At 42.5% G+C, this 25,275-nt stretch overlaps 1 protein-coding gene across 11 annotated transcripts; it reads right to left on the reverse strand.

Annotated features, from left to right (window-relative positions):
- Positions 1 to 264: 264 nt before the first annotated feature.
- Positions 265 to 25,275, reverse strand: stx3a (syntaxin 3A). 11 transcript variants are annotated; one of them, XM_046295539.1, is made up of 11 exons: positions 24,856 to 25,270; positions 10,988 to 11,062; positions 10,801 to 10,900; positions 10,619 to 10,693; positions 10,443 to 10,513; positions 10,206 to 10,314; positions 10,041 to 10,114; positions 9,842 to 9,976; positions 8,437 to 8,547; positions 1,163 to 1,253; positions 265 to 973 (listed from the first exon to the last, which is right to left on the reverse strand). In XM_046295539.1, exons 1-10 carry the CDS (start codon positions 24,883 to 24,885, stop codon positions 1,176 to 1,178), a joined length of 858 nt encoding a protein of 285 aa, XP_046151495.1. In that variant the 5' UTR covers positions 24,886 to 25,270; the 3' UTR covers positions 265 to 973; positions 1,163 to 1,175. The 11 variants fall into 11 exon arrangements, 10 of the variants coding, with proteins under 10 accessions (XP_046151495.1, XP_046151493.1, XP_046151496.1 ...); XM_046295537.1 differs by lacking the exons at positions 265 to 973; positions 1,163 to 1,253; positions 8,437 to 8,547 and adding exons at positions 5,978 to 7,009; positions 7,679 to 7,797; positions 8,873 to 8,983 and having other exon boundaries at positions 24,856 to 25,260; XM_046295540.1 differs by lacking the exons at positions 265 to 973; positions 1,163 to 1,253; positions 8,437 to 8,547 and adding exons at positions 5,978 to 7,009; positions 8,806 to 8,983 and having other exon boundaries at positions 24,856 to 25,262.

Genomic DNA, 25,275 nt, shown 5'->3' on the forward strand with positions numbered 1-25,275 from the left:
TCGCTGGAGTGTCCAAATTGGGTCAACAAAAGAGCCTATCATCAGACCAGTATGGGGAACAATTTACGTACATAAACCAATCATATCGGACTCGGACTATATTGAGACTGAAGACTCCCAGTAAAGACTGATTGATTGAAGGACAAGGGGACAATAGTTGTCCCATTCAACTCGTCTGAATAGCACCTGCCAACGGAAAAAAAGCCATATTATTTCAGATGAGTACAAAGAGAGAATCAAAGACAAAGACAAGAGGCGCACTAATACGATGCACACACAATATTTTATTACGTAACAGGTTTTACCAGGCTGACCCACAACCACACTGACGAAACCCCTCATCACCGAAAATACCATCACTAACAATTCAGCACAATACATGACACAGCATACCGTGAAAAATTGTATGACTGACAACAACATACAACCTTACGAAACAAATACACATTCAATAAAAGACATGCCTGGGGAAATTAAGGATTTTGACGATGAATCACGGCTATAATTGTATTTATAACTTGGAATTTGGTGCTAAAATATATAATCCATATTTTATTATGCACATATTTCATTGATACCTTTAATTGCATCATTGATTCCTTTAACAAAATATACCCCCAACATATTTTGCATACAGATGATACTCCTACAATGGTCCTACTGTCATGGCCAGGGGCGTAAATCTCAGTTCATAGGTCTAGGGATTTTCATTTGAGTCCTAGGATGGAATATCACACTGACCCTATGTCATCTGAATGAGAAATTGAAGCAGTGAGCTAAATAAATACACATTTAAAAAACAATAAGACATTTTACTACAGCAAGAGGACAGAGAGAACCAGGTCAGGGAGCATGGGAGGCGGAGTTAAGTAAAGGTTATTTTTACATTTATTTTTCGATTTCGAGTAATAAGGAAGAAACAGACACCAGTCAAAAAGTTTCTATGGGAAACGCAGGCCATTCTTCTATTCATCTGAAAGCAAGGGAAAGGAAAAATATAATGAAAAAAAAGTGGAAACAGAGTTTTCATTTACATTACATTTAAGTCATTTAGCAGACGCTCTTATCCAGAGCGACTTACATCGATGAATTTTCCATTGATAGTCATGTGGACCATAATCTAAATGATGCTAGATGGATAATAACCATGTGTGTCCTTTACCTGTTGTAAACCTCTATGAGAAGAAACTATACAAATAGGAAAACCCAACGATCCCGATAATGGCACAGCACAATGTGATCATCATCTTCTTCTGTAGATTTAAAAAAAACAACAGAGCAAAAGAAGTGAGAAACAAAAAAAAAGAGGATAGGAACCCATCATAGCACAGTTAAAATATAACAGAACGGATTGCTGGTCCCTATTGGACTTAACCAAAAACACTTAAAGTATTTAACAAATTCGTTATGTACAAACTACAGTATGCACTACCGGTCAAAAGTTTGAGAACACCTACTCATTAAAGGGTTTATCTTTATTTTGACTATTTTCTACATTGTAGAATAATAGTGAAGACATCAAAACTGTGAAATAACACTTATGGAATCATGTAGTAACCAAAAAAAGTGTTAAACAAATATATTTTATATTTGAGATTCTTCAAATAGCCACACTTTGCCTTGATGACAGTTTTGCACACTCTTGTCATTCTCTCAACCAGCTTCACGAGGTAGTCACCTGGAATGCATTTCAATTAACAGGTGTGCCTTCTTAAAAAGTTCATTTGTGGAATTTCTTTCCTTAATTCGTTTGAGCCAATCAGTTGTGTTGTGACAAGTTAGGGGGATATACAGAAGGTAGCCATACTTGGTACCTTCTGTATACCCCCCGTTTTCTCAAATAAGCAAAGAGAAATGACAGTCCATCATTACTAACACAAAGGTCAGTCAATGTGGAACATTTCTAGAACTTTGAAAGTTTCTTCAAGTGCAGTCTAAAAACCATCAAGCACTATGATTCAACTGGCTCTCATGAGGACCGCCACAGGAATGGAAGACCCAGAGTTACCTCTGCTGCAGAGGATAAGTTCATTAGAGTTACAAGCCTCAAATTGCAGCCCAAATAAATGCTTCACCGAGTTCAATTAACAGACACATCTCAACATCAACTGTTCAGAGGAGACTGTATGAATCAGGCTTTCGTGGTCAAATTGCTGCAAAGAAACCACTACTACAGGATACTAATAAGAAGAGACTTGCTTGGGCCAAGAAACACAAGCAATGGACATTAGACTGGTGGAAATTTGTCCTTTGGTCTGGAGTCCAAATTGGAGATTTTTGGCTCCAATCGCAGTGTCTTTGTGAGACGCGGTGTGGGTGAATGGATGATCTCCGCATGTGTATTTCCCACCGTTAAGCATGGAGGAGGTGTTATGGTGTGGGGGTGCTTTGCTGGTGACACGGTCTGCGATTTATTTAGAATTTAGTGTCAAGGGACACTTAACCAGCATGGCTACCACAGCATTCTGCAGCAATACGCCATCCCATCTGGTTTGGGCTTAGCGGGACTATAATTTGTTTTTCAACAGGACAATGACCCAACACACCTTCAGGCTTGTGTAAGGGATATTTTACCAAGAAGGAGTGATAGAGTGCTGCATCAGATGACCTGGCCTCCACAATCACCCGACCTCAACCAAATTGAGATGGTTTGGGATGAGTCTGACCACAGAGTGAAGGAAAAGCAGCCAACAAGTGCTCAGCATATGTGGGAACTCCTTCAAGACTGTTGGAAAAGCATTCCAGGTGAAGCTGGTTGAGAGAATGCCAAGAGTGTGCAAAGCTGTCAAGGCAAAGGCTGGCTATTATAAGATTCTCAAATATAAAATATATTTAGGTTTGTTTAACACTTCTTTGGTTAATACATGTCTTCACTATTATTCTACAACACAAAAATAAAGTAAAACCCTTGAATGAGTAGGTGTTCTAAAACTTTTGACCGGTAGTGTATCATTTTGAAAATGTGAAATTTTATCATCAGTAATAGACATTGTGCAAAACAAGGTAGATAGGACTGTAAACATCTCATCAAAACTCCAATGGAAGGAGACAGTAACCCATAGGAGGATGATATACGAAGGACCATGTTAACATGGGAGAGCAGGGGGGAGGGTGTGTCTGGGTCAGTATGGCCTGTTTTTGTGTGTGTGTGTGTGTGTGTGTGTGTGTGTGTGTGTGTGTGTGTGTGTGTGTGTGTGTGTGTGTGTGTGTGTGTGTGTGTGTGTGTGTGTGTGTGTGTGTGTGTGAGACAGAGAGAGAGAGAGACACACACATACCTGCTCTTGATTGCTTCAATCACGTGGACTGGGATATGTTCCGCATTGCGTCAAACATTGACAAATACGCTGAGTCGGTGAGCGAGTTTATTAGCAAGTGCATCGGACATGTCGTACCCACAGCAACTATTAAAACATTCCCAAACCAGAAACCGTGGATTGATGATAGCATTCGCGCGAAACTGAAAGCGCGAACCACTGGTTTTAATCTGAGCAAGGTGACCGGAAACATGACCGAATACAAACAGTGTAGCTATTCCCTCTGCAAGGCAATCAAACCAGCTAAGCGTCAGTATAGAGACAAAGTAGAGTCGCAATTCAACGGCTCAGACACAAGAGGTATGTGGCAGGGTGTACAGTCAATCACGGATTACAAAAAGAAAACCAGCCCCGTCGCAGACCAGGATGTCTTGCTCCCAGGCAGACTAAACTTCTTTGCTCGCTTTGAGGACAATACAGTGCCACTGACGCGGCCCGCTACCAAAACCTGCCGACTCTCCTTTACTGCAGCCGACGTGAGTAAAACATTTAAACGTGCTAACCCTCGCAAGGCTGCAGGCCCAGACAGCATCCCCAGCCGCTTCCTCAGAGCATGCGCAGACCAGCTGGCTGGCTGGTGTTTACGGACATATTCAATCAATCCTTATCCCAGTCTGCTGTTCCCACATGCTTCAAGAGGGCCACCATTGTTCCTGTACCCAAGAAAACTAAGGTAACTGAGCTAAACGACTACCGCCCCGTAGCACTCACTTCCGTAATCATGAAGTGCTTTGAGAGACTAGTCAAGAACCATATCACCTCCACCCTACCGAACACCCTAGACCCACTACAATTTGCTTACCGCCCCCAATAGGTCCACAGACGACGCAATCGCAACTGCACTGCCCTAACCCATCTGGACAAGAGGAATACCTATGTGAGAATGCTGTTCATCGACTACAGCTCAGCATTTAACACCATAGTACCCTTCAAACTCATCATCAAGCTCAAGACCCTGGGTCTCGACCTCGCCTTGTGCTACTGGACTTCCTGACGGACCTCCCCCAGGTGGTGAGGGTAGGTAACAACATCTCCACCCCGCTGATCCTCAACACTGGGGCATCACAAGGGTGCGTTCCGAGCCCTGTCCTGCACTCCCTGTTCACCCACGACTGCATGGCCATGCACGCCTCCAACTCAATCATCGAGTTTTCAGACGACACTACAATGGTAGGCTTGATTACCAACAACGAGGAGACGGCCTACAGGGAGGAGGTGAGGGCCCTCGGAGTGTGGTGTCAGGAAAATAACCTCACACTCAACAAAACAAAGGAGAGGATTGTGGACTTCAGGAAACAGCAGAGGGAGCACCCCCCTATCCACATAGACGGGACAGTAGAGGGTAGTGAGTTAAGTTCCTCGGCGTACACATCACGGACAAACTGAATTGGTCCACTCACACAGACAGCGTGGTGAAGAAGGCGCAGCAGCGCCTCTTCAACCTCAGGAGGCTGTCACCAAAAGTCACGCTTAAGCTGGTCACCAAAAGCACTCAAACTTTTACAGATGTACAATCAAGAGCATCCTGTCAGGCTGTATCACCGCCTGGTACGGCAACTGCTCCGCCTACAACCGTAAGGCTCTCCAGAGGGTAGGGAGGTCTGCACAACACATCACCGGGGGCAAACTACCTGCCCTCCAGGACACCTACACCACCAATGTCACAGAAAGGCCATAAAGATCAACCACCCGAGCCACTGCCTGTTCACCCCGCCATCATCCAGAAGGAGAGGTCAGTACAGGTGCATCAAAGCAGGGACCGAGAGACTGAAAAACAGCTTCTATCTCAAGGCCATCAGACTGTTTAACAGCCACCACTAACATTGCGTGGCTGCTGCCAACATACTGACTCAACTCCAGCCACTTTAATAATGTAAAAATGTATGAAAAATGTATCACTAGCCACTTTAAACAATGCCACTTCATATGTTTACATACCCTACATGACTCATTTCATATGTATATACTGTACCCGATACCATCTACTGCATCTTGCCTATGCCGTTCTGTACCTTCACTCATTCATATATTTTTATGTACATATTCTTCATTCCTTTACACTTGTGTGTATAAGGTGGTTGTTGTGAAATTGTTAGGTTAGATTACTCGTTGGTTATTACTGCATTGTCGGAACTAGAAGCACAAGCATTTCGCTACACTCGTATTAACATCTGCTAACCATGTGTATGTGACAAATCAAATGTAATTTGACTTCACGGTACCTTTAACCCAGACTCTAGGTTAGGGTTCCCCAACTAGCTCCCTGGCCAAATTTGGCCTGCGGGTGATTTTATTTGGCACCCAATGTTCAGAGAAAAAATAACCTGTTTGGGCTTCTTGTATTCTATTTGAAGTCTACAAATGTTACTGCTCCATGACCAACCACTCAAGAAAAACAGACCACAGCTAATTCTAGTTGATGATCCCTGCTCTAGGTGCAGCCATTGCCGTAAGAGATCTCATTCGCCACTTGCTGTATTACAATACATGAGATTGATAATTACCTATCACCATAAATACACATTTCTTCAGAGAAACACATGCACTTAGTCAAACAAGATTCCCTCACACACGCCATGTCTGCTAACTCAGTATTGCACAGCGCAAATTTCAGCAGCATAATTCACAGAACATAGAAAAACAAAGCAGTCTCAACCAAACCATTAAAAAACGAAATATTTTATTCCTTCATTAAAATCTCTGGAATCCATCATAATACTACAGTGAAGATTACATTTAAAATGTTCAGCTTGAAATTTCCAGACCCTCAATGGCCCATTTAGAGCCTCGTCATTGGCTACCGCATCTGAGGTGTGGGGTGCATGAAATGAATTTGATTGGACAGATTGTAAAGGAAGGCATAAGAAGCAAATCAGATGTTCGACGAAGATCTCTCCCAAACGCTCAAGAGGTAAGGTGTGCTTTAAGAATTTTTTAAAACTATTCAAGTGGCATCAAACATGGACAGAGTCATTGATTTCACATAGACTGAAGTGAAATCCACTCGTGTCCCTCAATACAAGAATCATAGGGGAGTTTAACAATGCACCATTCCTCTGTGGGCTGGAGGAGGCTACTTTTCAGCTTGCAGGTTCAGAATGGCAAGACAACAAGGCAAGGGTGGTGGCGGGGGTCATTAGGTTTTTGTAATGGGGAAAGGAGTGTCAGGTTCCCTTAAGTGCAGATCAAGATCAATCAAATTATTAACATTATTGGAAAAATAGAAAGCATTTCAGAGAATTTAAATGAAATGTTGCACGGTGTCCATTTAGTTGTGTGTGTGAGGGTGAAGACTTCCACCTCTTCAGATTCCCTTTTTTTGTTGAGCTTTATCAGGGGCTAATAACCAGTCTCAGCTTTGGTCCCCTTGTTTCTTTCCCACCTGGTGCTCATCCTCTCAGCCACCCCAAGGGGAACACCAGCCTGCTCCAACTAGGAAGTCCCACTGGCTGGGCCTTTTTCTATAGTTACAGTAAGAGAGGGGGAGTGTCCAAGGGCAAGGGAAGGGATAGGTTAAGTCTTCATCCCCCTCTTTGGCTTCACAGCTGGAGGAGGGCAAAATTGAGTGATGAAGATGAATGAAGAGGGTGAGGTTAGGGGGCGTGGTCCCTCTATTACCCTACTGTCTGTGATAGGATGATGGCGAGGATGATGAGAGCGAGCACAGCACAGACCACTGCTATAATGATTGTCTTCTACAGAGGGGGAGAAAAAAAGGGGAGAACAAATACATCAGTATTTACGGTAACAAATGAGATGGTGTTAGACAGAGGTACTGAGGGAAATGAAGCTCTTAACATGATGGGCGGGAATATCATGCACTGTCAGCCATCATCAGGTCATTCTGACCAATGGAGGCTCTTTGATGCAGAGTATGCAGAGCTTTTATTGTCCGATACGGGTCAGTGATTGACAGCAAATGAAGATCCCGTCCATCATAACAGTGAATCATCATCACATGTATAGTCAAACAGGACACACTACACAGCCCAAAGACCCCAATGAGAAACTGAAACCCACATATACAATCCCACACAGCCCAAGGACACCATTGAGACGGACACACACTGTGCCAATCAGTGACCAGGCCATAGAGCTAAATAATGTAATTTCTATGGACCCAGGCCTTAACAAAGGCAACAAGAGCACTTGTGTTATGCTTAGCAGGAACACCTGATAAGACATGCAGTACCCAGAGATGGTCCAAACGCACCCCATAAACAGGCCAAGGAGCATGAACACATACACATTTTACCACCTTCACACACACACACAGCCGAAGGCAAGGAAAATGTAAAACGTTGCCAAAGTTCCAGATCCCACTACACCCACTAACACTTCAGAGTCCCTCCAACTTTACTCACCCTTTACACAACTCTTATTCGCACACGTCTCATTTCTCCTTCAATCCCACCGACAACCCAATAATCAGAGCCACTATGGCCAGCACGATAACCAGAACTGCCACTATTATCACCATTTTCTGTGGGGAACAATTAAGTGTCTGCTATGAAGACCATTTATTGTGGGCAACAACCTTAATAACAATTGAAAAGGACAAAGCAACAACAAACATCTTTAAACATTTTTAAACATCCTAAAACATACATGCATGCATGACTCAGAGCAAAATGTTACATAAAGTGACCAAAAAAACACGCAAATCTACAGTCAACCACCAAATCAAGGGCTCCCGAGTGGCGCAGCAATTTGAGGTACTGCATCTCAGTGCTAGAGGCGTCACTACAGACCCTGGCTCGATTCTAGGCTGTATCACACAACCGGCCGTGATTAGGTAAGGTAGCTAAGCGCACAATTGGCCCAGCATCATTAGGGTTTGGCCAGGGTGACCGTCATTGTAAATAAGAGTGTTCTTAACGGACTTAACTAGTTAAATAAAACTAGAAAGCTAGAAAGGAAGTGGAAAATGAAGAGAGAGAAGGAGAAAGAGGTGTGTGTGTGTGTCCTCTGTTGAGGGATATTGGTCCAGATCTGGAGAAGGAGGGTTCGAGGTTTGGGATGGGGATCGTTGGGTACCAGGGTGCCAGCCCAATAGATGCTGGTCAACGGAGCAGGAGGAAAGGCCAGGGGGTGGGACTTGGGCCTTTTCATTGCCACTCACACGACGGGCCTCCTGCTGAAACTTGGCGGCTTTCTTAGTGTCAGCTACCGCCCGCTCCACGAAGCCCACCGATTGGTCCATGTTGCTCTCAATCCTTTCAATCATTCCACCCTGGCAGAGGGCAGGACATTGTAGGAAAGAGATTTGCAGAGGAAGTGACAGAAAGAGACGGGTGCAGAGAAAAGCAGAAAAGACGACAAACGTAGATTGTTTTACGGTGGTGTGTGTGTGATCAACAGTGTGTGAGGGGAGTGTATACGGTCCTTAGAGTGCACGTGGTTTACTAATGTGAAGGTGTGTGAAAATGTTGATGTGCTTCAGAAATTGCTGCATACTGTACAGAAGCTTCCTAGAAACAGGGACAGTTACCTCAGTAGATTCAGGTTAACGGGTGTACTTGATGATTCATATCAGGGTGTTGGATGGAGTGCAGTACCTTGCGTGCTTTGCTCTGGTACCTGATGGCTTTTTTGGTCTCAGTCTTAGCCACTGCTATGTGGTCCTGCGCTTTACACACTTGAGCTTCTATATTGTTTACAATGTCACCCTGAAACAAACAAAACCCACACCGTGAGTATACAGACATAGAAAAAAACAATAAGAAAGCATTAGTATCTATTCAACTCCATGGTAACAGAGAGAATCAGACAAAAAACAACGTCACAAAGAGGAATATGTTAGGAAGTGGTAAGATGCTTACCTTGCACACAACTTCCCCTCAGACAGCATAGGATAACCAACAAGATACATGTGGTTACATAGAGTATATGTAGCTGTGGTGACTATACAGTATGGGGTTGTGTCGATTCCAATGTGGCTACGTTAAATGTGACTTACTGAGAATGGAGACTCGCACTGAAGATGAATGAGTTATGGGAGGGAGAGAGATGGCCACAGAAACCAGGGGAACTCTGTCCCAAAACATGGGGAAAGGAAAGCACAGCAGAAGAAGCGGGGGAAGGAACAAAGAGAAGGTAAAAACAGCACGGTTGACAGACAAAGAGGGAGCAAACAGGAGAAAGGGAGAGGTCACTGGGAAAGAGAAGGTAAAAACAGCACGGTTGACAGACAAAGAGGGAGCGAACAGGAGAAAGGGAGAGGTCACTGGGAAAGAGAAGGTAAAAACAGCACGGTTGACAGACAAAGAGGGAGCGAACAGGAGAAAGGGAGAGGTCACTGGGAAAGAGAAGGTAAAAACAGCACGGTTGACAGACAAAGAGGGAGCGAACAGGAGAAAGGGAGAGGTCACTGGGAAAGAGAAGGTAAAAACAGCACGGTTGACAGACAGAGGGAGCGAACAGGAGAAAACAACGTTAGACACAGTGGGGTTCAAATGTAGGGTAGAGATCTGAGATAATGATGGATGGATGACTGAATAGATGGCTGAGACAGAGGAGGAGTGTACCTGGCTCTCCACTAGCATGGCGATGTCCACGAACATGTCATGTAGCTCTTTGATGCTGCTCTCCAGACGCACAATGTCTTTGTGTCGCGCCTCGATCTCACTGAGAGCCTGCTTCGAGATCCCAGAGTCCATGATCTAAAGAAAGGAGACCCTTAGTACACGCACTCGCATGCGCACACACACACACACAATTTCTTACCCCTGAAGTGAAAACGGCAGAGTTTCCACCCTCTAACATCTCTTCAAGCTCCTCGTCTGTCGTAGCTTTGCCAGCTGAGAAACAGAGGATCATTTTAGTACATACATGAGGTTATGGTCCACTTGTGTGTATATAAAACAGTGTGTAAGGCTGTGGGTAACTCACTGATCTCTAGTTGTCTCTGGATGCGTCCTTTACTCCTCTCCCTGAAGTCCAGCTGGGCCTCGTTGTACTTGGTCATCACGTCTACAAACTTCCTGGACAGCACTGCATGCTGGGAGGACATGAAACAGACAGGGGCCACAAGCTATAACAATCCAATATTTATTCATTTCTATGGTAACATTGACGGTTAGGCACCGGGTTACATAAAGGGTTAGGGGAGAATTTTCGGAAGCTGACCTGTGATTTGCGTATCCGCATGTCGGCTGAAATCCTCTCCTCTTCCTCAGACTCCAGATTCCTCTCGATGGCTGAGAACCAATCAACATGATTCACCAATCAGTATTCACCCATACCCGAATTAACCAATCAGCATTTAGTCTGTCTGTGATTCGTATCATGTGTGAGGGTCTTACTTTTGAGTTTGTTGCGGGCGTTGTTAGCCATCTTCTTGATGTCGTTGGTGACAGCCTCCAAGTCATCCTGCGTTTCTGGAGGAAAAAACACAAATGAAAACAGACACACTGACAGTAACAGGCAAAAGGTAGAAAAGATGGGGGGGGGGTTCATAGAGAGTAGCAGAGGCAGTATGTTTTACTCTGGTCTGATGTGGGGGCAGACAGTATGACTGAGTAGAGCTTCTTGACTTCAGAGACATTCTCATCAATCTTATCAATACTGTTCCTGATGTCCTCGATCTGAAACAGAGTGAACAAAATTGTTACACACACACACACACACACACACACACACACACACACACACCCCATTTCAAAAACACTCACCTGAGAGAAGAACTCATCCATAAAAGCTGCATTGTCAATAGCAATTTCCACTTCCTCATCGTCATTGTCGCATGTCTATGAGGAAAAGCAGAAGGCAGCATGAGTAGATTACGTAATGTATTCAAACACAGTGGATCAACCGCATATGTACACTGACGTCATAACTGTAGTTGAGAGCATAGAGAGCATAAGTACAGAGACCACAAGGCTTGGTGATACCAACACTGAGAAGGGCGAGGAGGGCTGAGGAGGAAACAGAACCAGTTTTTAGCGGACCACTCCTGCATGAATAAACATCAGACAAAACGAGTAAAACAGACACCACCATGTCTGTATTGTCAGCTGACCTGAAAGGGGGAGGGGGGGGGCAAGACATAATATTTAAGTGCCTTTGAACAGGGTGTGGTAGTAGGTGCCAGGAGAACTGGTTTGAGTGTGTCAAGAACTGCAACACTGCTGTTTTTTTGAACGCTCAACAATTCCCTGTGTCTATCTATCCCTGTGCCCATCACCCAAAGGGTCATCCAGTCAACTTGACACAAAAGTGGGAAGCATTGGAGTCAACATGGGCCAGCGTCCCTGTGGAACGCTTTCGACACCTTGTGGAGTCCATGCCACAACGAATTGAGTCTTTTCTGAGGGCAAAAGGGGGTGCAATTCAATATTAGGAAGGTGTTGTGTACATGCAGAGTATGTACACACACTTATTACATGCATACACACTCAAAAGTTTGGGGTCACTTAGAAATGTCTTTGTTTTTGAAAGAAAAAACACTTGTCAATTAAAATACCATCAAATTTATCAGAGAGTGTAGACATTGTTAATGTTGTAAATGACTATTGTAGCTGGAAACGGCTGATTTTCAATCGAATATCTACACAGGGGTACAGAGGCCCATTATCAGCAACCATCACTCCTGTGTTCCAATGGCATGTTGTGTTACTAATCCAAGTTTATCATTTTAAAAGGCTAATTGATCATTAGAAACCCATTTTGCAATTGTTAGCACAGCTAAAAGCTGCTGCCAACACACTGACTCAACTCCAGCCACTTTAATAATGGGAATTGATGGGAAATGTAAAATATATCACTAGCCACTTTAAACAATGCTACCTAATACAATGTTTACATACCCTACATTATTCATCTCATATGTATATGTATATACAACGCAGTGTACTACTCCCTTCACAGAACAGCGCAAACTGTCTCTAACCACAATAGAAAGAGGAGTGGGAGGCCCTGGTGCACAACTAAACAAGAGGACAAGTACATTAGAGTGTCTAGTATGAGAAACAGACGCCTCACAAGACCTCAACTGGCAGCTTCATTAAATGGTACCCGCAAAACACCAGCCTCAATGTCAACAGGTAACTTCGGGATGCTGGCCTTCTAGGCAGAGTTGCAAAGAAAAATCCATATCTCAGACTGGCCAATAAAAATAAGAGATTAAGATGGACAAAAGAACACAGACACTGGACAGAGGAACTCTGCCTAGAAGGCAAGCATCCCAGAGTTGCCTCGTCACTGTTGACATTGAGACTGGTGTTTTGCGGGTACTGTTGTGAGCATGCCTGCTCCATTCTGTGCTCTCGATGACAACAGGCCATGAAATGCATCAACATTGCTCGCTGCTCCAATATACAAATTTAAACAGAAGACTCATCAGGGTCAGGATCCCCGCTCGCCATCACAGCTAAATTATAGATTTATTTTTTTAACTGATGTTGGTAGTATCGTATGAGACGTTTTGGTACCAGTACACCGTGCAACACTACTTTGTACCGGACATTATTACTAATTAGCATTAGTCTGAAGTCCACTCAGTGTTCTCATTGTTCAATTTAAAAGGGTTATCCATTTCATGTCAACCAACATCTGTTATGATGCATGTAAATGTAATTCAAAATGACTATTTAGTGTTGTGATTCAGGAAGCATCACTTGCTATTAGCTGTTGCTCTATATGCCTTTGCCTTTAATCCAACATGCCTTTTAGGCATTTGCTCTTTAGCCACCATGCTTTCAGCCGCTGTTAGCCACTAGGGTTAAAACACCAGCATGTTTAGCCTCTGGTGCTATTAGCCTTTTCATTTTGACATGATTAGCTATCTGTAGCCTGGAAGCTCTTTTTACTTCAAATTTGACTCAAGTCTCATCTCCTCTTTACATTTAAAAAGAGTAAACTATGCCATTACAGAATTCAATCTACACCTCTCTGCATGTTGTCTTTTTTCCCCCCTCAGCTAACAGCTCAAATGTCAAACTGAACGTCAGTGTTGGTCTTAGAGTGCTACTGTATGACGAGAGTCCAAAGTCCGAGTGCTTTACGTTCCTTGTCAAAAAGCAAGATCAAAGTCGAGACAAAAGATGTGGCACCTCTTGTTTTTCTCCTCATTCCCAGTCCATCCCTCCCCCTTCATTCCACAAATGCATCAGCTGAGTTCAAGGTCTCGGAGTCAGCTGATTCCCGTCAGTCACACTGCATACAGGTTGGACACACACCAAATACAGTACTTTTTAAATCATAAAACTGGAAAGGAGAGCGCTTCCAAGATAAGGATTTTTGGTGGGGAATTCAATTCACCAGGATATATTTTTTATCATGAGACAAAGGGGGGTATAAAGATTCACTCATGATTTACACTTGCAAAAGCTCTATACATGTAAAGATATACTTACGGACACTCACATGCCTAGTTAGACACAGACACACAAACAGTCTCACTCTCTTACAGTGGTAATGCTGCGGCAGTGAGATAAGACTATGCGCTCGTCCTTCCTGTGTACTCACTCAGTCTCAACAAAAACGAGGGAGAATCAAATATGTGAAAGAGTTGGTTTTGTGATGAAGTGTGTCAATTTAACACGGAGACCCCTCGGTTACAAGGGTGGCTCAATCTCTCTGTTTAGTCATCTGTCGGTTAGATAACCTTCTCAACCAGGCTCACAAATGTAGCTAACTCATCCTGTGATTTATGACTCCACTGCCCTTGAAAGGATTCTGAACATGCAACTCGAGACATACAATACCAGTCAAAAGTTCAGACACACCTACTCATTCAAGGGTTTTTCTTTATTTTTACTATTTTCTACATTGTAGAATAGTGAAGACATCAAAACTACGAAATAACACATGTAATGTAGTAACCAAAATAAGTGTTAAACAAATCAAAATATATTTCAATAGGTTTCCTATGGAGGATTCATAGTATCATTTAAAAACAGATATTCCCATTCAAGTCAACATTGTTCTTAAATGTGGACCTCCAACTATCTTTGTGATACCATTTGAAGGTTGAAATGTCCATATTAGTACAATGGCTTGCGAAAGTATTCACCCCCTTGGCATTTTTCCTCATTTGTTGCCTTACAACATGAAATGAAAATAGATTGAGGGAGGGTTGTATCATTTGATTTACACAACATGCCTACCACTTTGAAGATTCACAATAAAACATATTGCAACAAACAAGAAATAAGACCTTTTAAAAAAAAAAAATACTTGAGTGTGCATAACTATTCAGACCCCCAAAGTCAATACTTTGTGGAGACACCTTTTGCAGGAATTACAGCTGCGAGTCTCTTGGTGCATGCCTCTATAAACTTGGCACATCTAGCCACTGGAATGTTTTACCCATTCTTCAAGGCAAAACTGCTCCAGCTCCTTCAAGTTGGATGGGTTCTGCTGGTGTACAGCAATCTTTAAGTCATACCACAGATTCTCAATTGGATTGAGGTCTAGGCTTTGACTAGGCCACTTCCCGCTGGAAGGTGAACCTCTGTCCCAGTCTCAAATCTCTGGAAGACTGAAACAGGTTTCCCTCAAAAATATCCCTGTATTTAGAGCCTTCCATCATTCTGACCAGTTTTCTAGTCCCTGCCAATGAAACACATCCCCACAGCATGATGCTGCCTCCACACCATGTTTCATTATAGGGATGCTGTTCTAGGGTGTTGAGAGGTGTTGGGTTTGTGCCAGACATAGCGTTTTCCTTGATGGCCAAAAAGTTAAATTTTAGTCTCATCTGACCAGAGTACATTCTTCCATATGTTTGGGGAGTCTCCCACATGCCTTTTGGCAAACACCAAACATGTTTGCTTATTTTTTCTTTTAGCAATGACTTTTTTTCTTCTGTAAAGCCCAGCTCTGTGGAGTGTACGGCAAGGTGGTCCTATGGACAGACACTCCAATCTCCGCTGTGGAGCTTCTTCAGGGTTATCTTTGGTCTCTTTGTTGCAGCTCTGATTAATGCCTGGTCCGTGAGTTTTGGTGGTCGGCCCTCTCTTGGCAAGTTTGTTGTGGTGCCATAATTCTTTACATTTTTTAATAAAGGATTTAAAAATGGTGCTCCGTTGGATGTTCAAAGTTTAAAAAAAAAATAATTATAACCCAACCCTGATCTGTACTTCTCCACAACTTTGTAGCTGACCTATTTGGAGAGCTCCTTGGTCTTCATGGTGCCCCTTGCTTTGTGGTGTTGCAGACTCTGGGGCCTTTCAGAACAGGTGTATATAAACTGAGATCATGTGACAGATAGGTAAAGTCCACCTGTGTGTAATCTAATTATGTGACTTCTGAAGGTAATTGGTTGCACCAGATGTTATTTAGGGGCTTCATACCAAAGGGGGTGAATACATATGCGCACACCACTTTTCCCTTTTACTTTCTTTTTTACATGTCATTTTTTTTCATTTCACCTCACAAATTTGGACTATTTTGTGTATGTCCATTACATGAAATCCAAATAAAAATCCATTTAAAATTACAGGTTGTAATAAAACAAAATAGGAAACCGCCAAGGGGATGAATACTTTTGCAAGGCACTGTACATTTATCTGCCAAAACATGACACCCACCCTTAGGTGACATACCTTTTATACCGTATTACCACACGGGAGGCTGCTGAGGGACGAATGGCTCAATCATGGGTGAAATGTAGTGAATAAAATGTCACCAAAGCCACTAAATTGGTAATACAGGCTTGTCAGTCAGTGTAGTCCCCTGAAACACATGGGTGAGAAAGCTGTTCATTTGGCTCCCACATTCTTTGGTGATTACCTGCAGATAAATTATGAAAACATTTGATGAAGATGGTGAATAACCACTGCAGGACAAATAGGTAGAAGAGAGCCTCATTCTGGTCCAAATATGAAAAATCAGGGCCCTCAAGAAAACCAGGCATTAAAACAAAATTCAACAATATTCAGAAACGTATTGACCTTCGCTGGGAATCAAATAAATATTGTTTTTTAAAGGAACAAATTTGCCCATGTTTATCATATTTCCAGAAACATTCTGTGGAGGCAATGAGAATACCCATCTGTGTGTGTGTGGGGTGCGCACGTCTAGCACTTTGTGTGGCTGTTAGCGATGATGCTTATTCTTCTGGTAGATGGAAAGGAGTCCTCAAAACCCAGCATGTTAACGACAAAGTAGCCTGTTTACCTGGCAGAATGATATCACGATTATTCATCAATCCAGTGGGTATTTGTTTTGCAAACTACCATCACATGTACGATACAAAAACACAGCTAAAGAGAAGCCTCTTGCTAGGTGTGAACAAAATATCTCAGATTTATCTCAGATCGTCTCCTGATGTGGTTTAAGCATTGTGGACTTAGGAAAACAACAAAATAGGATGTTCCATTTTTTTTTAACTATGATTTTGAGAGCAAATACCTGAATAAAAAAAATGATAATCTGGGCTATTTACTTCAGGTTTCAGTTTGAATAAAACACATAATTTGAAGAACAAACATTGCGGCATAGCAATTAATATATTGCAGTAAAACTTTAATATTCAAGAGTTAAAGATGCTCAAAGTTTTTTCATACCTCACCATGAGACATCCATGTCTTTATCATTGGAAAAGATAAACAGTTGAGGTATCATTTTAAAGCTTAGAAACAGGGTTATCAAACTTTTATCATTTCAGGAATAAAATAAGTATAATATATTCTGTCTTTTTTCCCCCCATCTTAAACAGCAATTATTTTAAAAAACCGCATAATGTTGATATCATTTTCATAGCTTAGACCTTATTTTACATTATGTCGAGGTGTGCGTTGTGCCTGCCATTAGCTGAGAAACAACATGGTCTTGAATACAGACATGGTGGGTTGGGTGATATCCAAAATGTGGGAGCCAGATTTTTATACAGTTACTGTACCACACACACAAGGGGCCCTACTATATATATATATATATATATATATATATATATAGTTATAGTGGGGCATAAAAGTATTTAGTCAGCCACCAATTGTGAAAGTTCTCCAATTTAAAAAGATGAGAGGCCTGTAATTTTCATCATAGGTACACTTCAACTATGACAGACAAAATGAGAAGAACAGAAATCCAGAAAATCACATTGTAGGATTTTTTTATGAATTTATTTGCAAATTATGGTGGAAAATGCACCAGGCTGGGAAGACTGAATCTGCAATAGGTAAGCAGCTTGGTTTGAAGAAATCAACTGTGGGAGCAATTTTTAGGAAATGGAAGACATACAAGACCACTGATAATCTCCCTCGATCTGGGGCTCCACGCAAGATCTCACCCCGTGGAGTCAAAATGATAACAAGAACGGTGAGCAAAAATCCCAGAACCACACTGGGGAACCTAGTGAATGACCTGCAGAGAGCTGGGACCAAAGGAACAAAGCCTACCATCAGTAACACACTACGGCGCCAGGGACTAAAATCCTGCAGTGCCAGACGTGTCCCCCTGCTTAAGCCAGTACATGTCCAGGCCCGTCTGAAGTTTGCTAGAGAGCATTTGGATGATCCAGAAGAAGATTGGGAGAATGTCATATGGTCAGATGAAACCAAAATAGAACTTTTTGGTAAAAACTCAACTCGTCATGTTTGGAGGACAAATAATGCTGAGTTGCATCCAAAGAACATCATACCTACTGTGAAGCATGGGGGTGGAAACATCATGCTTTGGGGCTGTTTTTCTGCAAAGGGACCAGGACAACTGATCTGTGTAAAGTAAAGAATGAATGGGGCCATGTATCATGAGATTTTGAGTGAAAACCTCCTTCCATCAGCAAGGGCATTGAAGATGAAACATGGCTGGGTCTTTCAGCATGACAATGATCCCAAACACACCGCCCGGGCAACGAAGGATTGGCTTCATAAGAAGCATTTCAAGGTCCTGGAGTGGCCTAGCCAGTCTCCAGATCTCAACCCCATAGAAAATCTTTGGAGGGATTTGAAAGTCCGTGTTGCCCAGCAACAGCCCCAAAACATCACTGCTCTAGAGGAGATCTGCATGGAGGAATGGGCCAAAATACCAGCAATAGTGTGTGAAAACCTTGTGAAGACTTACAGAAAACGTTTGACCTCTGTCATTGCCAAGAAAGGGTATATAACAAAGTATTGAGAAACTTTTTTGTTATTGACCAAATACTTATTTTCCACCATAATTTGCAAATAGGTCCCTACAATGTGATTTTCTGGATTTTTTTTCTCATTTTGTCTGTCATAGTTGAAGTGTACCTATGATGAAAATTACAGGCCTCTCATCTTTTTAAGTGGGACAACTTGCACAATTGGTGGCTGACTAAAAGCTTTTTTGCCCCACTGTGTACACACACACACACACACACACAATCTTTCATGTTATAGGTACAAAACAATTTAGGCAACAGGAATCTTGATCCAGGAGGCAATTCAATGTCTCTGCTGTAACTTAGAAGCTTGATTCTGACATCTAGTCCCTTCAATAGCAAGTTAGCAAACCAATTGCATAGCTGGAGCCCTGAGCAGGATATAATTTATTTGACACATCTTAGATTTGATAGTTATACTTAACATGCAGTTAGTTATAAGCAGTGGCATAGAACGTACCCACAAACACCTCCCACCAGTATTTTCAAAATACCCCGGTATACCACAGGAGGCTGGTGGTACCTTAATTGGGGAGGATGGGCTATAGTAATGGCTGGAGAGGAATAGGTGGATTGTTATCAAATACATCAAAGACATGGTTTCCATGTGTTTGGTGACATTCCATTCACTACATTTCAGCCATTATTCTGAGCCGTTCTTCCCTCAGCAGCCTCCTGCGCGTTAATACAGTATAAATTGTATATATCGCCTAAGGGTGGGTGTCATGTTTTGACAGATACATTTATTAAAATTGACATTTCAACTTTCAAATGGTATCACAAAGATGGTTGGAGGGTCCACACATCAGAAAAATGTTGACTTGAATGGGAAATTATACTGCCAAGCCTCCATAGGAAACCTATTGAAATCATAGAGAAAACGGTTAGACAACCATTTAAGTTCATATTTGAAAAGGTGGTTGAACCGGTGGCCGGTATTTCAATTAAAAATTGCAGTGGTCTGAAGGGAGAGGCTAATTATATTAATTAAACTGAACAAAAATATAAAAATGCAACATGTAAAGTGTTGGTCCCATGTTTCAAGAGCTGAAATAAAAGATCCCAGAAATGTTCCATATGCACAAAATTTTCTCTCAAATTCTGTGCACACATTTGTTTCCATCGCTGTTAGTCAGCATTTCTCCTTTGTCAAGATAGAATTTGGCAGTACGTTTAACTGGCTTCATAACCCCAGACCATGTGTAACCACACTAAGGTCCTCCAAAACAGTCTTCACCTGCAGGATGGTCTGAGACCAGCCACCCAGACAGCTGATGAAACTGTGGGTTTGCACAACCCAAACATTTCTGCAAACTGTCAGAAACTTCTCAGGGAATATCATCTGCATGCTCACTGTCCTCAACGGGGTATTGACCTGACTGCAGTTTGGCGTTGTAACCGACTTCAGTGGGCAAATCCTCACCTTCAATGGCCACTGGCACACCGGAGAAGTGTGCTCTTCACAGATGAATCCTTGTTTCAACTGTATCGGGCAGATGTAGGACAGCTTGTGTGACGTTGTGTGGGCGAGCGATTGGCTGATATCAACGTTGTGAAGAGAGTGCCCCATGGTGGCAGTGGGGTTATGGTATGTGCATGCATAAGCAACGGACAACAAAGAGAATTGCATTTTATCGATGGCAATTTGAATGCACAGAGATACCGTGGCAAGACCCTGAGGGCCATTGTCGTACCATTCATCCACCACCATCACTTCATGTTTCAGCATGATCATGCATGGCCTCATGTCACAAGGAAGCTTAAAAATGTCCGTTCTTCCATGGCTTGCATACTCAGACATATGACCCATTAAAGCGGTTTGGGGGTGATCTGGATTGACTTGTACGACAGCGTGTTCCAGTTCCCCCCAAATATCCAGCAACTTCGCACAGCCATTGAAGAGGAGTGGAGAACAACATTCCACAATCATCAGCCTGATCAACTATGTGAATGACATCGCTGCATGAGGCAAATGGTGGTCACACCAGACACTGACTAGTTTTCTGATCCACACCCTTACATTTTTATTTTAAAAGGGTACCTGTGACCAACTGATGCATATCTGTATTCCCAGTCATATGAAATCCATAGATTAGGGCCTAATGAATATTTCAGTTGACTGATTTCCTCATATGAACTGTAACTTATTGCATGTTGCGTTTATATATATTTTTATATTTCTATGATTGAAATGACACCCACCCTGTATTCAAGAGCATGCGTCTCAACCGATGGCAGCACAACACTAACACCTCATACACTCAGTGGCATGTTTATGTGTGCCAAGAAAACATTCCCCCACCAGCCTGTACTGTTGACACGAGGCAGGATGGGGCCATTTTTAGATAATTGATGTTAAAGATATTTTTAAAAAGTCAATCTTTAGAAATGTAAAATAATCAAGACGTTATCAAATAAAAACTCTAGTTTATATTTTCCAGTGATGAAGACATATGTCTCATGGTATGTTGGGGTATGCAAAATGGGTCAGCTTTGAACACTATCTCCTGAATGTTTTGTCATTCAGTTCCAAAAAGTCCACTTTCTGACCGCTTCTTCAATGGCCAAACATGTACGGAAAGTTGTTTCAGGTTAAAAGGGATGCTTTCAAAAAAGTGATTGAATTCAAATGGATTTCCCCAATACTATGAGAGACAGCCTAGTACTTTGAGTGTCACAGAGTACCCAAGGGATGCGTGTCTGAACCCTCTCTGGTCTCTACAGTTCAGTACAGAATGCTGTACAACAACAACAAAAAGCCAATCTATGGAGAGATCAAGCTAGTTACTACAGAAACCAGACCGAATATAATATGGTGTTCTCAAGAGACATTATCCTCGGTTTCCTGTTGTAGTCTGTTCTCCTGTCTACTGCACCAGTCAGGTGGTCTGATTATGCACTGAGCATGAACAACAATACAGCCCCACCAATTTAAAATTAAGGAAAACAGCAGAGAGAGATAGAAAACCATGCAGAGGTCTACTACGGCCTCCAGTCTTGTTTTATGTAAATAGCCATCCCATAAAAAAAACTGCCACACCATTTTGACTTTACTTCCCTTCCCAGTAGAAACCCATTGTACCTGCAAGATTGTCAATTGCTGCGCAGAGGCATTGGTAAACTAAACATGACAAATATTTGGACAACAGTAAGGGGTGGCCATGGTAACAGATCCTGACGCGGCTGGATTGGATCAGCAGCGCCTCACCCAAAGGGGAACCTTACATTCTTCAACAGGACAGAACATCCTGGTTCTCTAGTGTTAGAAACTAAGCTATTCAGAGAGATAATATCTTAAAATAACCAATAAAGGGTTTTAGGCTAGTAGGTCCACTCCAAGAGGAGTAGAAAGACCAAAGACATAGTGGAAAGAGATCGGCGTTGTAGAACAATCTCACCATCATAGGCCTTGCATTACGCTACTGACTTAATTAGTATAGGTGTCAGTTACACCTGCAGTTTAATTACAGGAAACATATGTATAAATAGATGTGGGAATTAAATAGCCTACAACCATGTCTGCCTAGGTGCTTCTAGCAACAAAGGTGTATTTACATATACTAGCATTGATTTCTCCAATCAAATCAAAGTTTGTCATGTGCGCCGAATAGAACAGGTGTAGAGCTTAGTGAAATGCTTACTTGCAGGCCATAACCAACATTGCGATTTTTAAGTAAAAAAAATAGGTATTAGGTGAACAATAGATAAGTAAAGAAATAAAAAACAACCATAAAAAATATATTTTTCACTAACAGTAGCGAGGCTATATACAGGCACTGGTTAGTCGGGCTAATTGAGGTAGTCTGTGGGAAAACAGAAGTTAACGGGGGGAATTTTAAACAAAATATCTAAAGGATTGTATGATTAAAAATAATTTCCAAACATGGGTCTGTTGTAGACCAACTTCCTGTCTGCTTACCTCATGTCAAAATAAAAGTTACTCTTTTTTTGTGTCCATATATAGGGCGCACTTGCAGGACTTTTATTTTGGAATGAGGTAAGCAGAGAGAAAATGGGTTTATGGCAGACCTACGTTTGGAAAGTATGTTAATAATACAATCCTTAAGATATTGTCTCAAATTCCCTTTGTCATAATAACCAACAGTCCTGCCCACCGGCACAATAAGTTGAAATGGAATTGTATTTAACTTCTGGATTCCCACTGTACAACCCAAAATCATTGAAAGCAGTGCTAGTGCATGTAAATAGTGTTGCTAGGACATTCTGTTTAATTCCATTAGATGTTTTCTTCTCAAAGCCCTCCTGCATAAGGACCAAGCCTACAAAAAAAAAAAAAAAATCGACAGAATAAAATGAAATTGAAGTTGATTTAACTTCTGGCTTCCAGCGGACTATTGTGTTTTTATGCAAGCTAATTCCCAGCAACACTAGTGTGTAAACAGTTGTGTTGCTAAAAGCAGCTAGGTCACTTGACAGCACATCCCACCCTTGAACATCCCATTGGTTCCTGCTTGAGCACCACTGGGTATCCAAGTCCTCTTTGCTAGCTGGCGTCATTCGCTCCTGCCTGCCTAACACAGAACCCAAACCGGCTGCACATGTGCACCATAGTGCATACATTTCTTTTGTACCCACACACCAAACGCGATCACGACACGCAGGTTAAAATATCAAAACAAACTCTTAACAAATTACATTAATTTGGGGACAGGTCGAAAAGCATTAAACCTTTATGACAATTTAGCTAGCTAGCTTACACTTGCTAGCTAATTTGTCCTGGGATATAACCATTGAGTTGTTATTTTACCTTAAATGCACAAGGTCCTCTACTCCGACAATTAATCCACACATAAAATGGTCAACCGAATCGTTTCTAGTCATCTCTCCTCCTAGGCCTTTTCTTCTCTTTACTTTATATTGAGATTGGCAACTTTCATAAATTAGGTGCATTACCGCCACTGACCTCATTCATCTTTCAGTCACCCACGTTTGTATAACCAATGAGGAGATGGCACGTGGGTACCTGCTTCTATAAACCTATGATGAGATGGGAGAGGCAGGACTTGCAGCGCGATCTGCTTCAGAAATAGAACTTACTTCTATTTTACAGGCTGACGACACCGCTCGCGTCACAAAATACATTTATAAATATATATTATTAAATTATTGCGCACGCCAGCGAGCATATGCGTTGCCAAGGGCTGAAATAGAAGTCAGTTCTATTTGGGAATAGAACTGCACGCGTGCAGCTGGTTTGGGTCCGTGTTACCACTTGGCAACGCAGATGCTCGTTGGCACACGTGAGCAGTGTGGGTGCAATAATTGAATATAGATTTCTAAATGAATTTTGCAATGCGAGCGGTGTAGTCACCTGCCCTCAGCATTGTTAACAGAACTGTGGGAAAACAGTGACTAACAAGCAGGGCTAAGGACACTGTACCGTTCGCCCCCACCTCCTCCTCGCACAGCAGGCGGGAGCGACACCAGGTGCTAACGAGCTAGCTATCACACGGTCTCCCCAGCCTCCCGCCTGCTGTGTACTGGAGGAAAAATGCTAGCTACTCCGGTACACAGCAGGCGAGAGGCGGGAACGACACCATGTCCTAGCGACACTGTGTGTTCGCTAGCTAGCACACGTGTCACCCACACATTGCGCCTTCTGTGTATCGAAGTCCTCCTTAGCACTAGCTGGCTAAGCTAGCACAGTGTCCTTCGCTCCCTCCCGCCAAATACCTGCCCTTACCATCGTTAACAGAACTGCGGGAATATAGTGTCTGACAGGCGGGAGCAAAGGTCACTACTGGTGTGTACTACCTATAGCTAGCTACCATTGTCACCCTCACCTCTTCTTCTGTGGGATTTATGGGCAGTTGGCATCCAACGTTATTGTGCATTGCCACCTACTATTCTGTAGTGCCCCTGCCTATGTACTGGAGTCATAGCTTAAAAATGTGCCAATAGACGTATAAAGAGGGGTTCCTGTTGGTGCAGGAATGCCCACATGCAAGAACGCCCCGAATTGCGGGATGCAGTTGCACCTTTATCCCACATTCTCCAATCCCCTGAGCGTGCAAGGACACACTGTATGACACCTGTGGTCCCGTTACCTTGTCCTCAAACCCAACCCCCACAGTCTGACTGCCGCAGAGAACACAAACATGTCCCCAAGAGACACACCGCAAAAACATAACCAAATTGATCCAGTTCATACAACCTTACACTATTCTCTTTGCATCGCCTCTAATTTAGGCAATCTCTTGATTTGTAAATTAAGGCGACTAATTGTGTAATCAAATAGCGTCAGTCGACCACAGGCCTTCAGATAGGATGTTGACTAGTTTGTACACTACCAAATAAGACCAATAATGAGGTAAAACATAGTTGTGTCGAATTATAGTTACTCGTTTTTTTTGCAGACCATTTGTAATTTGCATGCTGCACCGGAGGTAATAACATCTGTCTAGCTCTGTAAAAGGTGCCTCTGTGTAACATATCCCAGACCCCACTTACAGCTTTGAGTTGTTCCAATCGGTCCTTCATCTTGCCGACTGTTAATAAAACAAGCTAAAAGTAAATATAGTATTCTCTAATTTAAAAAAAATATACGATCCCCAATCTGTGAAATTCGTCAACCAGCTGGACTGCTGGCTAATGAACGGAATCCCACCGCCAGTGAGTTAAAAATCAACTATCTCAAAGTCTTGGCAAGGTTCTTCTTGAAAGTGTTTTTTTCCTTCTGCTTTTTCCACCAAATGTCCATACAATATGGCTGCTAGGGGAGAAACCCGTGGTTTTTTTTTGCTAAATCTCTTCGCTCTGTGGATTAAAACAACAGTTGTGTACAGCCCACATAATCTCTTTCGCTCGCTCGCCCCCAGTAATCATCCTAAAACGCACTTTCTCGCTCACGCATGCGTAAACGCCTTCTCG

This window comes from Oncorhynchus gorbuscha, linkage group LG13, assembly GCF_021184085.1.
Source record: "Oncorhynchus gorbuscha isolate QuinsamMale2020 ecotype Even-year linkage group LG13, OgorEven_v1.0, whole genome shotgun sequence".
Taxonomy (NCBI): Eukaryota; Metazoa; Chordata; class Actinopteri; order Salmoniformes; family Salmonidae; genus Oncorhynchus; species Oncorhynchus gorbuscha.

What these genes read in the sequence shown, in the direction of transcription:
- stx3a (XM_046295533.1), bottom strand. Translation starts at nt 24,885, where the DNA reads ATGAAGGACCGATTGGAACAACTCAAAGCT. An exon ending in TGCCCCCACATCAGACCAGA is followed by an intron (nt 10,694 to 10,800) that starts GTAAAACATACT and finishes TTTTTCCTCCAG; the next exon opens with AAACGCAGGATGACTTGGAG. An exon ending in CTGCCGTTTTCACTTCAGGG is followed by an intron (nt 9,977 to 10,040) that starts GTAAGAAATTGT and finishes TCCTTTCTTTAG; the next exon opens with ATCATGGACTCTGGGATCTC.